General features: G+C 42.1%; 1 protein-coding gene across 2 annotated transcripts in view; it reads right to left on the bottom strand.

The window, feature by feature from the left end:
- Positions 1-14,109, bottom strand: part of BCAT1 (branched chain amino acid transaminase 1) — a 57,943-nt gene that overhangs the window by 11,191 nt on the left and 32,643 nt on the right. For both annotated transcript variants that reach the window (XM_036400804.2, XM_036400806.2), the window contains 7 exons: positions 13,124-13,234; positions 11,697-11,816; positions 9,619-9,782; positions 8,046-8,188; positions 3,172-3,257; positions 1,375-1,515; positions 134-208 (listed from right to left, as the gene is read on the bottom strand). In XM_036400804.2, coding sequence (XP_036256697.1) covers positions 134-208; positions 1,375-1,515; positions 3,172-3,257; positions 8,046-8,188; positions 9,619-9,782; positions 11,697-11,816; positions 13,124-13,234 — 840 coding nt within the window. The remainder of the gene's footprint in view (positions 1-133; positions 209-1,374; positions 1,516-3,171; positions 3,258-8,045; positions 8,189-9,618; positions 9,783-11,696; positions 11,817-13,123; positions 13,235-14,109) is intronic.

Below are 14,109 nucleotides of genomic sequence, written 5' to 3'. Positions count from 1 at the left end.
CACACTAGACAAAGGGTCTACATTATTATATAATACCATCTATAGCAGCACTACCAAAAAATATTATTTTCCACTCCATTCAAAGGTTCACCTTTTGTTATTCTACCTGGTTATAGAAGAGGAAACACCTTACCTGGATATCAGTTAGCTTATTGAGGAAACGGGTTGTTACCTCAGGCCCATTCTCCATGGTTGGGATGTCCAAGTGCTGGCATGGAACAAAGGAGAGGGAGAAGGGGAGAGAAAGACAGTAACATGTTATTACATGTTATTCTTTATAGCTTTACATATATATGAATACCTTATGGTTGCCAGAAGTTTTAATAAATATTTATCATGCTGGCTAGCCCCCCCTTATGAGTAGAAAAGGGTGGGTAGTTTGGGGTTTTGTGTTGGGTTTTTAGTTGTTTTTTCTTAAACAGGAGGGTGGTGCTAAGCCAGTGAAAAGTTAGAGAGTTAAACTGTTATGCTCCTGTTCAAGAAAGACTAACCTAAGCCTTCCAAGAGATCTGTCCAAAATAGAGGGAATATTGTGCAGGCAAGAGAGGTAACATTATATACAGCATTTCATTTCAAGGTATATGGTGTAGAAATACAACACTTATATTTACAGTACCTCTCACTCAGCACCTCCATGTCTCATATTATCTTAGCACCAGGTAATATCAATACATTTATTCTACTTGATTCATTCAGGAAGTATCACCTAACAGACATTTACTGTACACATAGACAAAGCACAACCCTTTATGCAGCTGCACTGCTCCATGTGCTCTGAACTAACTTTGTGCTGACTAAATAACCCCAAATCAGCTTCACATTCTGAATGCCTGGGGAATTCCACCTGTGCAGGAGCAATCTCCCACATGGTGAACAGTAGGTGAAGGCAGCTGGGCACTGCCTTGGAACAGCTCTTCCACCAGAGCTGGGATCCCTGCAAGGAGGGTGAACAAGAGAGGAACCTGAGAAGGAAGGGCAGCAGTGGCTCAGAAGTTTGGTTCCCTGTAAAAGTCTTTTCTCTCCTCACTTCTCCTCACCCTTCCCAGGTACCTTAGCAAAAAATAATGAGTAAAAGAAATGTGGAAGAATGTCTTTTTCTACATTTGCAAACAGGCTGGGAACTAGTGTTTTCTTTCACTTTCCCAGAACTTGAGATTTTATATTTTCAGCTATTAGGAAAAACCCCAGAAGACAAGAGGGAAAGCTCCCTTCTGACAACCAGTAACTCACTTGGGAAACAACACACTGACACTGTTCAGCCTTCCAGGCAGCGCACCTTTTCTATCTCCCTTGGTTTTGGCTTTCAGTTGCAATTAACTGTGATAAAATTCAGAAGAAAGAAGGAAGGGGTAAAAAAAGGAGACATTTCCTTACCTTGCCCTTATATAAAATTTTAGAGATGGGACATACAATGCAGGCTGTTCCAGCACCAAACATCTCCTTCACCCTGTTCTTTTCCAAGGCAGCTGTCAGGTCACTCATGGTGATGTATCGCTCAGACACTTTGAATTCTCCCTGCACAAGAAGCAGCAACCATAAAAATGGGAAAAAGTTAAAAAAACCCCATTACTGTTTTTGTTTTCCAAAACATTTCCAATAGGACTTTTAGCCTAGTGACAATAAATCAAGTTTTGACTCTGATTTTGTGATCTTTTCAAACATGCCAGTGTCACACAAGACAGATTTTCATCAAAAGAATACCCTACACAAAGATGCCAGTGGCCTGCCAGATGCAATGCTGATCATTAAGTGGCACTTCCCTCTGGTTTGGTGCAGAGTATCAGTATCACATTAGGGAATAACAAAGAAGAATTGTTATGGGACACTGGATCTCTCTATTCATGGTCTCTAGCACGTTAAAGTTTGTCCAAAAATTACTCAATTATCTCAATTTGCATCCCACTCTCAGACAATTCCTAAGCAAGATACATTCTGTTGATTAATCTCACCTGCCAGGCCAATTTAGGTATTTTTTAAATCCCTAGTAAAATGTTCCGCTGCAGCCTGCACACAGCTATCACATACAAAAATTAACTGTAATACAGGTATGAGTGAGGCCATTTGCACTGCAGTCTTAATTCTGGGACTGTTTTACCTTCTACAATGGTTGAAGTGTGCATAGGAATCAATTGAAGGGATGTGTTTCAAGAAAAAAAATAAATGTCAGACTTAGCCACTTTTATTTCATGTACACGGTATTCCTGTTATCCCACTGTGAGCATAATCCCAGCCAAATCCAGGAGACAGGATCCTGGGCTTGATGTGCCTCTGGCTGTGCAGCATCCTTACGCCGGCTGCAATAAAACCTTTGAACACAGCAAGGCAGAGTTTCTGCATTTCAAGACACGATCCAGTCTCAAGTGTCCAAATAAGCTCTTGGATTGCTGCACTAGAGAACAGGAACAGGGACCAGACAGATGACTGCAAGACTGTGGCTGGGCAGGCTGCATGCTTGTTAGCAGAAACAAGGTTGGAAGCATGAGAACTAAATGCAGAAATAATGAGCTGATGACTGAAGTACAGCCATGGTCATGCACAGTAATTCTTTGTTTCCTTGCTCTAAGTGCTGGTACCAGTGGATTTGATGAGAATTTTCATGTTAAATACTGCATGGAGCTGCTTTAACAAGCTTGGTATTGTTCTGTGTGACAGGTGTGGGTATTCTGGTGATGCTCCTGAGAATCCCTGAATGAGCACACCCTGAGTTCCCTTAAGTTAAAGGGAGTGCATGCTCAGCAAGTTTTGTCAGCAGCACCAAGCTGTGTGGTGGGGCTGACAGGCTGAAGGGAAGAGGGGACATCCAAGGGATGACACCCTTGAAAGCAGGGTTTCTGACAGGCTAGACACAGCTCTGAGCAATCTGATCCAGTGGAAGATGCCCCTGCTCCCTGCAGGGAGGCTGGAATAGATGGCCTTGAAATGCTTCCCAATGCCAGGCTGGATGGGCTCTGAGCAGCCTGGGACAGTGCAAGGTGTCCCTGCCATGGAAGGGGCTGGAATGAGATACCTTTAAGGCCCCCTCCAGCCCAGGCCTTTGTATGAAGCCAGACTGGTGTATGATTGTATGATTTAACCAAATCAGCTGAACTTTGGGATACTGAGCACCAGAAATGTTGACTTCTGCAGAAGTTATAACATGACAATTGAAACCATTACTGCCAGAACACTCACCCAGCTGCGTGCCAGATCCAAAATGCTCTGCCTTGTCACTCCTGGAAGGATGATGCCATCTAAAGGTGGCGTTGCCAGCTCATTTTCTGCCAAACAAAAAAGCACTGGTTGAAAAACAACCAAACAAACAAAAGTTTACTGCTATTACACTGAACACGAGTCCCTTACAACTCAGGATACTCCATGATTCTTTGGCACAAAAAACAATCCCCAACAACATTTATCTGGGTTCTCTATGAACACTAACAGATACTCAGTTCAGGCAAGTTGCTGCTGAATGTTTGGAACCTCATTTCACCTTTTATTATAACCTTTAGATATTAATGTATTAAATATGTTTCTTCCCCACCTTTTGGGCAGGGAAGAAACATTTAATACATGAATATATACATGCCTAATGCCTTGTAGGTGGTTTTATTCCTCAGTGCATTGTACATACAACTGTGTTACTTTCTAATGCAGCCACCCCTGGATTCATTCATTTGGACTATCCTACCAGTGCTTCCAAGTTCCTTTTATGAGGATCTATGCACACACCAGTAACAGGAGTAACCTGCCATGCCAAAATGTACAGAAATGCTGCCCTAGAACAGGCTGTATGCTCTGCTCTGGTTTCACCAGCCCAGTGTCATTCTCCAACCTATCCCAGACTTCTAATTCCATCAGCCATCTCCTCTTTCTCATACAGTCAGGAATATCAACATTTCCTTTTTTGGAGTCTGTCTAGCATCACTCCTCTTTGTGATACATGTCTGGTCCTCATTCTGGCACAACTATCACAAGAAGACTTTAAAACTTTCCAAGAACCACAGAGCTCACCTGATTCTAAACACTGCAAACCTGAAATTCTGCATTTGTAACCCAGTCACAATCTAATACACTCCTTTCTTTAACAGAAAACTTCAGATACTGTGGACTTTGCCACCAAAGATTGTGATTACACTTCTCTGTCTGGTGATGTTGCCACAGATCTTGCCCAGGACCTGTTTAAGCTCAGTAACATATATTAATTGATTTGAGCTAGTTTGAAAAGGTGCCAGGCCAACCCAGCTGCCAAACAGCACCGAGCAGACAGGACATGAAAGTCTCAAAATGTTCCAAGCAGGCTGCTCTGTAGAATTTTGTAAGTGTGCATATGATGCCTCCCAGCCTGGGGCCAGCCAGGGAACATCTGCTCCCCTGGGATCTGGCAGGGATGGTAACACCCTCCAACAAGGCATGCCAAAGCTCATCCTCCATGGGAACTGATGCCAAAGCAGGCTCCACATGACATCAGTGTGTCCATCTCCCAAAAAACAGACTGTGAGCTCACACACTCCACTTGCCTTCTGAGTTATTTTGATGTATAGCTGCAGAAAGCAGGAGGAAAGCATTTGAGGGGAAATGTCAGGGTTTCTCTTCAGCTGCCTCCTGTTATTGTTCTGCTAGCAGTACTGCCTGCCCAGTGCCCTGGTACACCTGCTGTAGGCTTGCTCTAACAGCAGAATCCCATCAGAGTGTTTAAAAGTGTTTTTTAAATGAGCTCTTCCATGTTACAGAACTGCACCTTTGCCTATGAACACAGAGCAGGTAAGACTGCACTCCTGGGATGCCTTCAGGACTAGCCAGGCTGTAAAGAAGCTGAGAAATTCACCCAAATATGTATTTTGCCAAAGTGAACTTCAGGATCCAGGAGAACCCAGGAACCCCGTTTTCACTGATATTAACAGCTAATTTCTTTTACCAGCTTGTCCTCGGTCTTTGTCCTTGCTTCCCTCAGGCTTTTCTTCAACTCTTCCCTCATGCAATCACTACCTTTGCATCTGTTAATTTGCTTTCCTCAATTACTTTTTCACCCTTTGCTTTGTCTGCCACCTCATGCATTTGCTGCTCTCCCCTCCACTCTGTTGCTGGGGCTCTCTACTAGAACAGAAGCTGCAATCCTGATTTTGTTAGTACTGTAATTGTACAAGACACTTCTGTGGCACAACTAATGTTCCAACTACAGAACACTTAGCAAACTGGCCTTAAATTTTACCTGATTGTTCCAGAGGATCTTTTAAGAGATTTACTTTTTAATTTATGCAATTTTGAAGTGGGACCATTAATCACCATTTCAATTGCAGCACACAAATATTAAATAATGCCCAAATACTACTGACAGTGCCTTAACATTAAAGACAGAAGCAGAGCCCAAATGTTTGCAAATAATTTTGAAGGCACAGAATTTTTCAAAACTGCACACAGCTTTCATAGCTAGCAATCTTCAGGTTGGACATATGTTTAAATTTTAAGGTTTTTTAAGGCTTTTTAAAAGCCAAGCCTATGTTCTAGGCAGAAGAACAGACATTGTGAGAGGAAGTGAGTTTCAATGTCAAGAGCCTGCTGGGTTAGTTACATGATCTGAGAGGCATGTGGAAGGGACTGTAGGGTGACTAAATTTTTCACTTAGTGAACATAAACCATAAATAGGATTTGATGGATGAGGTATTTCTGCAATAGCAGGGAACCAGTTTTGGCCATATTATAAGCCTCAGAGCAGCAGTGGGAATACAAGAACAGTATGGAGCAAGTCATGCTGCTTTACCAAAAATTGAGCAGTTTTTTTCCCCTACTCCCCCCTTTATGTTAAAAAAAAAAGTATTTTTTCAGGCTCCTCCTGCCATGCAGGACAAGATGTCACCTTTAGGCACAAAGGCTACAGGGAAAGCCTACTCCCACTGAAGCACGGCTGTTCTCTAGGTCAAGCTTTACTGGGATAAGCCTCTGCTTATAAACCAAGGAGAGCAGCTCAGCTCCCAGCAGCACCTCAGAGCACACAAGGATGGGCATTTTCTTTTGATGATGATCTGCAGCTCCTGCCTCACTTTTTTTGATCCCTCTCAGCTGCAGCATTTGCACAACAAAACCAAAGCACAGCCTGAGTGAGTGTCCTTTGTGAAGTGACAGAACGCAGTGACAAGCAGTTCCAAATCCCCACGCCAAGGCACAGGCAGGTATGTGATGGCACTGGGTGATTCTCAGCCAAAGATCCCACAAATGCAATTGCTCAGCACTCTGGGGGACAGCAAAGTGCTCCATGAGGACAATGCCCATGTCCTGTGAAAGGACAGGCCTGCCAGCAGCCAGCCCTCCTGGGTGGCAGGAGTGACAAGCTGTTTGCTACAGCCACCTGACAATAGCAGCATTCAGCCCTGCGCTGGTAGCACAGTGACTGGCAGCTCCTTGGAACAGCACGGTGCTGCAGCTGCACCATTCCAGCATATTCCTGGTTCAAGTACAATGAGAACATTGAATTCTAATTATGTCCCTGCTTCAGTGTCCTTCCCTGGGCACAAACGAGCCAAAATCTATTTTCATGTTTTTCCAGCTGAGCTCCACAAGGCAGAAATATGGCCATCTATCTAAACTGACCAATCAACTGCTGCTGCAACAACAAGAAAATGTCTAATATTTATCACTTCATTCATAAAGCCTCACAGACTCATACAGCACTGAGGGACTATTGTCCCTGTTCTTACAAATGTGGTAAAGATTTTGCAGAAGAACAAGCAACAGAACTGGAGATGGGAGTCTGTTGCCTTGTTCTTCTAAGTTCTTCTGATGTTTTACATTCTTGTAATGAAGTTTCTCATGCACTTTTATGTAAATAATTATTGTTTTACATTCCTCTCTGGAGGAGAAATTTGATGGACGTTTGGTTTGTCCAGTGTCATTGGAGAGGTGGCACTTTCATCCTCCAATCTACTGTAACTTTTGAAGGTCTATAAATGTTGGGAGTCAGAAAATAAACTTCTCTTCTTTTAACCTTGGAAGTTCCAGCATGCATGATGTTTCATTTTGTGTTCAATAGTGACAGGAGTCAGGTAGCTGGATCCCAACCACCCTTCATTATCCAAGGCACACTGCTTTCCCCACAAAATGCTGCCTGTTTTCTGCAGAAAGCTGACAGTTCACAAAGGTACCTATGGCACTACAATGAAACCAGTCTGACCCCTGCATCTGCTGCCATGCAAAAATTCAGTAACACTTCATTCCCTTGGAGAGAAGAAAATGACTTTTAATCAAGAAGAAATTTTCTTTCTTCTTGGGAAAAAAAAGGGAAGAAAAGTCTTTTATTTTTGCCTGTAGTCTTCCAAACCAGTTAAGAGGTGCAGCTATCACAAGCATTGAATAGTTGCATACCCAATGGGTGCTTTTGAGATGCCCATATAGTTGGCTGATTTTAATAGTTAGTTTTAATAGTTTTAGAAGTTTTAATCAGCATATACCTTGCTCAGAGATGACTGTGGGTAGAGAGAGGTAAAAATAGCTTAAAGAATGATGATCCATCTTAAAAGCACCTTTTGAGCATAACTGATACCTGACTCTCACTGACATGTTTCTCTTGCTGCCACCACTGGGACAGAACTTCAAATTCTTCAAAGAAAACAGTTTTAGATTGGATGCTGCAAGAATTCTGGATATGGTTCAGGAATATTTGACTGGCCAGCAAGTGATGATGGGAGCCACTCACACACAAAGCTACAGAGCCTGAAGAGTTGCACAGCCCCGAGCTGCCTTTTAGCACGTCTGCACTGCTGAGCCAACACTCCTGGAGCCCAAACATGCTGCTGGCACCCAGGCTCATGTGTGACCTTGTGCAGGGCTCAATTCTGCCCTTCTGAGCATGGGGACAGCCCAGCAGTTCAGTCTGTTACCAGCAGGCAGCATTCACAGCTGCTCCAGGATCTCCTCTCTCACAAATAACAGCCACCCAGTAATTTTCAGAATGGGCATTTCCTTTGTTTAACCATCTTCATTAAAAAGATTATGATCTGCATTATAACACTCATTTTGTGGATTACAGTCCCAATCATCTGCTCTGTTAAAGTTTTCACACTATGTCACCATACCTCCATTTTCATTTATCCAGTAGAGAAACAGATTCATTGTTCCAACTTCAGTTATTTGGTGATCTTCTCCATAAAGCCACAAAACCTGCTGGCAGCCAAACTCCAGAGCTTCTTGCTGGGCATAAATAGCAGAACCATAATTCCTTCAGGCGGAAAAAAAACAAACCAAAGAGTTATGAGTACCTGGCTGGGCATCTTCGCAATTTAAACAAGATTTTGGGCACATCTACCTCATGAGCAAGTGCTCTGCAACAGTCACTGCCTGTCCCTGGGATATTTTCACTGGAAATACTCCACCAGTATTTTACTAGATTGTTTGTACCTACAACCCAAAAACTTTGAAAGGCTGAACAGCACCAACAACTCAAACATATCCTTCCAAATTGTATTAACATACTTCTTGTTCCATATTCTGGACATTGTCGTTATTGCAACTGAAAACCCTCAGAAAGTATTTATCTTTCTTTAGCAGTTGGCATTCTGGAGAGAGAGCAACAACTCCTCTCCAGGTTTTAGGGTTTCTTGGTGTTTTTCTTGGGTTTTTTTGGTTGGTGTTTTTTTAATTAATCTACCTCATGTCAGATCAGTGATGTATGTTAGATTAAACTCTTGGAGCACAAATAACACCAGAGGTGAGCTGTTTTTTTTCCTAATAAAATATATTAAGAGAAATAGCATCTTCAGGAAATGCAATTGTGTCTGGATTAATTCCATATCCTTTAGGAGCAAATTTTTCTTAAATGCTGCCTACAGAGTGAACCTGACTGAATAAAGCCTGCTGCTTTGAGGGGGAAAAAAACCCCTTTTTGCTTCTGACCTTCAACAACCTTCTAGACACAAAGTCAGCAGCTCCAAAAATGCCGACCACACTGAAGCCAAGTTCTCACCTCTGGGCACAAATCAAGTCAGTAATGACTCCAGATTACTGTTTTTCACAGCTGATGTATGAAGGATCCACAGGAAACAATATATTTCTAGAAGTAAGCAGAATCTCATAAACAAAGTCCCTTTCAAAAACAAAACCTCATTTAAAACCTCAAGAACAAAATATCATTTTAAAAATCTCTTCCAAAAAAAGAAAAAAAAAGAGCATAGGTTCAGAACATCAGCTTGAACAAAGGAAATTTTTCTGCCCTCTGATTATTTTACCAGCTCAGCTGAGCAGCATTTGACAGCTACTGACTCCTGCCTAGCAAAGAAGCTCCTGGCTAGGACAATGCAAGGAAGGAGGTGAGCAGCCAGAGCAGGCTGCTGCACTGCTGAAGCAGCACAAAGCCTAACTCCAGTGTCAACTGCTGCAAGGGCAAGAGCCAAAGTATTACATGGACAGCTTCCAGGTGCACTTCCTCAGCTTGAGATGCTGCAAAAAAAACCACTGGCTGTAACATTCAAACAAAAATATGCGAGTTGCAAAAATAATATTAGCAAAGGACAATTTTGAACTCTTTGTTGTAGTACGTTGTTTATTTAATTACTGCATTTAATGCCTCTGTTTCTGCTGGATTAGATACTTCACTAAAACCCAAATCTGCTTTGGTAGCTGTGTAGAAAAGGCAGGATGATGTTTTCTTACCCTCCCACTTTGCAGTCTCCTGTTCCTCCTTTCCACGCTCTCACGTATTTTGGATCTGCCCACAAGGATATTGGACTAAAGGTTCCACTTGCAAAGTAAGGGCCCACAGGGCTCAGAATGACATACAGCAGGGCTTTAGTTGGCTTCTTCACTCCAAGGGAAGGCTGAAAATAAAGGAATGCAAACAAATCCAAAGTTACTGGTGTCCTTCAAACATCAGGGGCTGCACCATCAGCTTTTGAAACACTGCTCTCAGTGGGACTGCAGCATGAGAGTGCTTTTACCAGGACAGGGCAAAGTGCTGCAATGAATAAAAAATATTTCAATAACATTACCCTTATCCAAGCAACACACCAACCCTAATTTTATATACTGCCACCATTCACTTACAGCCATTCCATTTATCTATATGCTATTCTAGTACTCTCAAACAGTTTCAAGTTTTTGAGAATTCAAACATCAGCCTAACAAAGTGCTATACAATTATATGAATGTGATACAATACAAAATAATAGAATACAATAAAATGCAATACACTAGAACACAATACAATATAATGTAATACAATACATGAATATAGTAATATGAATTAATCACACCAGAAGCCCACAAAGCCTTCTGGGGCAAGGAATGGCAACAACAGCAGTAACAGCAGTGGAGAAACCACAGTCAGCTGCATTAGTGAGAAGAACTGTCCAGTGCCAGCTGGCATTGCCAGAGCTGAGTGCTGACTCTCTGAATGCCTGAGTGACAGCTAAAATTATTTGCCTGCTAAAAATAGCTCACACAACAGCCCAGGAAAAAACCAAAAATGTCAGAGTTTTTTCTGCCCCTCCTCTCTGAGAGATGGCTTCTCACACTCCAAGTCATCACCATCAATACTTGAAGGTGCAGGAAAGGAGTCTGGTGCTGGCCAAAGTTCTCCAGGTGCTGAAAGGGTTCCTTTGGTTTCTGTCTACCCTGCTGCTTCAGAAAGACTTCCAACATGATTAACTGAGATCTTGATATTTTTGCTGATGTGATCATTCAAAAGATTGCGCAGCCTGGTTTTCTGATTGATTCAGAAGCCTAAAATTGATTCTAAAAGCCTAGCAGAACATGCAACCTAGAAACAACATGTGATAGTGGAAAGACCACAGGGGTTGGCTATCCTGAAGCAAAAGAATCCAAAAGCAAAACCAGGGGTAAACACCCAATTTTAATATCAGTACCTTATAGTCATTGAGTGGAGATTCTTTAATCTGAAAATCTGTAACTAGTTTAAAAGTATCAAATTAATGGAGTCCTAGAACCTATGTGAAATGTAAAATGCTCACTTATGGTAACTACTTACAGATAGGGACATTGTAGGAGTTTAGTTTATATAGTTTGGAACCTACATTCTTTAGCTTCCTTGTCCTATGCTCTACCATTCTACACTTCTGTCCTGCTACTGCTGAAAAAAAAGAACCCTGGAGGATTTAATAAAATAAACTGTTTCTTCATCAACACTACAGAACTGACTCACACATGAAACTCAGAGAGGACACATTAATAGCCATTTGCTAAAGAGCCCCTTAGAAGGTCAGTTTCAAGAATAATTGACAGATGGACTAGTCCTTAGCTCTGATGAAAGTGTCTCTTCTGAGACATCTTAATTTACAGGGTAAAATCTTCCAAAAACTTCTAAGTTCAGATATGACTTGAAATTACAAAATGTACACAGCAAGATGTGATCCATCATGTTCTCTCAGAATTATTAGGATTTTAATATTACCACGTCAGGTACAACTATCCTGACATCAGCACAACGCCAATTAACAAGCACTGCTCCATTCCCACTGTGAGTAGTGGGAGGAAACTCCGTTTATTTTCTGTGCTCTGAGCCGGTGTGCCCACTGAGTGGCACTGTGGTCAACCTTAAATTCGTGCTGGGGACTCCCAAGTAAAACCACAAAACCAGTCTGCCCCCAAACTTCATCCTGTCACCTACTGATTGCTGAATATTTCACTGTATGGATGGAGGACTTTGCCTCGTACCTAAATAAACCAAAAAAAAAAAAAAAAAAAAAAAAGAGAGGGAAAAAAATATTTCAGACCTCAGTTCCAATGAGGGTAGGACGGATGTAGAGGCTGGCAGAGGTTGAGTAGGGCACCCACTCCTGCTCCAGCTCCACAAGCTTACGGATGCACTCCAACAGCTCCTTCTGGTCAAAAGTCTGGCAAGGAACAGAAAGAGAAAAAAGGCAATGGAACACTTTGTGGTCCTCACAGCTCCACACGCTCCAGGGAACACCTCCTCAGGATATGCAACAGTGACACGCTGCAGAGGTTCACACCTTCTTTGGGTTCATTCCTTACAGAATTTAATATCCCGTGGTTTTAGCTACTGTGCCTTTTTGTGCAGTATCCTGAGTGACCTGCTCTGCTCCAAAGTGTCCTCCTGAGATGGTAAAAAGGAGCCACTGACCCTTCTTGCCTCCAAAGCATGTGGAGCCAACTGTGCAGCCAACTCAGCCGGGCATACAGCACCACCTCTTCTACAGGAGAGTGCTCTGGTTCATAGCTCCAAGGGGTCAGCAAGTCTCCCACAGTTCCCAAGTTCTTACAGCAATTAAGCTAACAAATCTGGGAGGAAGTTCACTGCCCAAGATACAATTGCTAAAAGCAGTGTTAAGTTACTGGCATGACCAAAACTAAAGGCACTCAAGAGGCTGAACAACTTAACTGAAGTGCAGAGAAGAAAAGGGAGAACATAGCACCAGAGCAAATCAGACAGCTGCCTGCATGCAAATATCTGCAGAACAGCACCCACCCCTTGTCACTGTCATATTTTCTGGAAAAATCCCTTTGTGCAGGATTTTGCTCTTGGGAAGCTGAGAAGCCTCAGAGAAAAATGAAAACAGTAATTATCTGATTTGCTTCTGCTGTGTTTTGTTCCTTTGGAATGTGGTTTGGAGGTTGTTTATCCAACAGGTGGTTGTTTCATTGGTTTTATGTGAATTGATTTGACTCAATGTCCAATCAGGGTCAGGCTGTGTTAGGGCTCTGGAAAGAGTAATGAGTTTTCATTATTATCTTTTTAGCCTTCTGTAAGTATCCTTTCTGTAGTCTTTAGTATAGTATTCTTTTATATAATATATAGTATCATAAAATCATAAATTATTTCATAATTTATATATATTTTAATAAACTATATGAATCTGCCTTCTGAGAACATGGAGTCAGATCCATCATTCCTTCCTGCTGCGGGGCACCCCGCAAATACAATAATCCCTCAGAAACACTCTGAGGCAGCAGGGAGGCAACAATGAAAGCAAAACACTCACTGTTCTGATTTTAAAATAAGCACTAAGGGATTTCCTTCAGTAAGTACGATCTGTTAACAAAGTTTGATTGCGCTATCAAAGACTTAGAGTGTTTGATAAACGTTACCACTGAAAAGCTGTAGAGATGGGCACTGTGACAGTGAAAACCTGCTCTGAGGAGGCTGTTAGAAGGAGCAGGAGGTGCCCTGGGTACGTACTGGCAGGGTTGTCCTCAGTGCTGACCGTGCCATCCTGTCCATGTTGAGGGCGGGCCGGAACAGGCGGATTTTGCCATCCACTCCTCGGTACGCCTTCATCCCTTCAAACAGCTACAAGCCAGGGAGGGGAGAAAGCACACAGTGACTCAGACAGCTCACCCCTGAGGATCCATGCCAACTGGGGAAAGAAAAGCTTCACCCTGCTGCTCACAGCACCCAAACACGAAAATACTAACTAGTGAGTTCTGGCAGTACACTCCAGTGAGACAGATTTATCTGCACTAGAGGCATATAGTATAGTATCTTTGTAACATCAACTTCAGAATTCCTCATCATAACCTCATTTTTTTTCCATAATTTGGTTACAGCAATTAAAATTTGTAGCATGTGTTTGACTTAATGATTCCCTCACATCTTGACCGATACCTGAGCCAAAGCAGCATTTTCGCTTATATAAGGGATCTATGGAATTTTAATTTTTATATATATGTTAATTATTTTTTAGAGCTCTAGCCAAAACACTTATTCTATCTCTGTTAGAAGTATAGAATAACCAATTGAGAGAATTCTTGTAAAGTTCTTGCTGGAGTTGTAGTAGGAGCTGGTCACTTATTTCCCCCTTATGCCACTATGCTGTGGAATGGGATTTAGCCTGCATGAGAGAGATGCAGCCTTACACCAAAGATAAAATACATGGAAATATTTTCTCTATATACCTTACAGGAAATCTAAACATAGTTATCCAAACTGCAGGACCCAGACAACTGGTGTTGACAATCAGAAACCCTTATCCTATCAATGCCCTCCCAGCATCTCCTAACCACATCAAAAACCACACCCACCAAATATCCAGTTATTTTCAGCTACAGACTCGTAATTTCTGGTTATACTTATAGACAGAAAACCCGTGTATTATATAAGCTCATGTCAATATATATGTATAAACAACTCTTATTTGGATTAAGTATTAAAGGCTCACTTATGCT

The sequence above is a fragment of the Molothrus ater genome, chromosome 5, assembly GCF_012460135.2.
Source record: "Molothrus ater isolate BHLD 08-10-18 breed brown headed cowbird chromosome 5, BPBGC_Mater_1.1, whole genome shotgun sequence".
NCBI classification, from domain to species: Eukaryota; Metazoa; Chordata; class Aves; order Passeriformes; family Icteridae; genus Molothrus; species Molothrus ater.
This window is presented reverse-complemented; position numbering and strand designations above follow the sequence as displayed.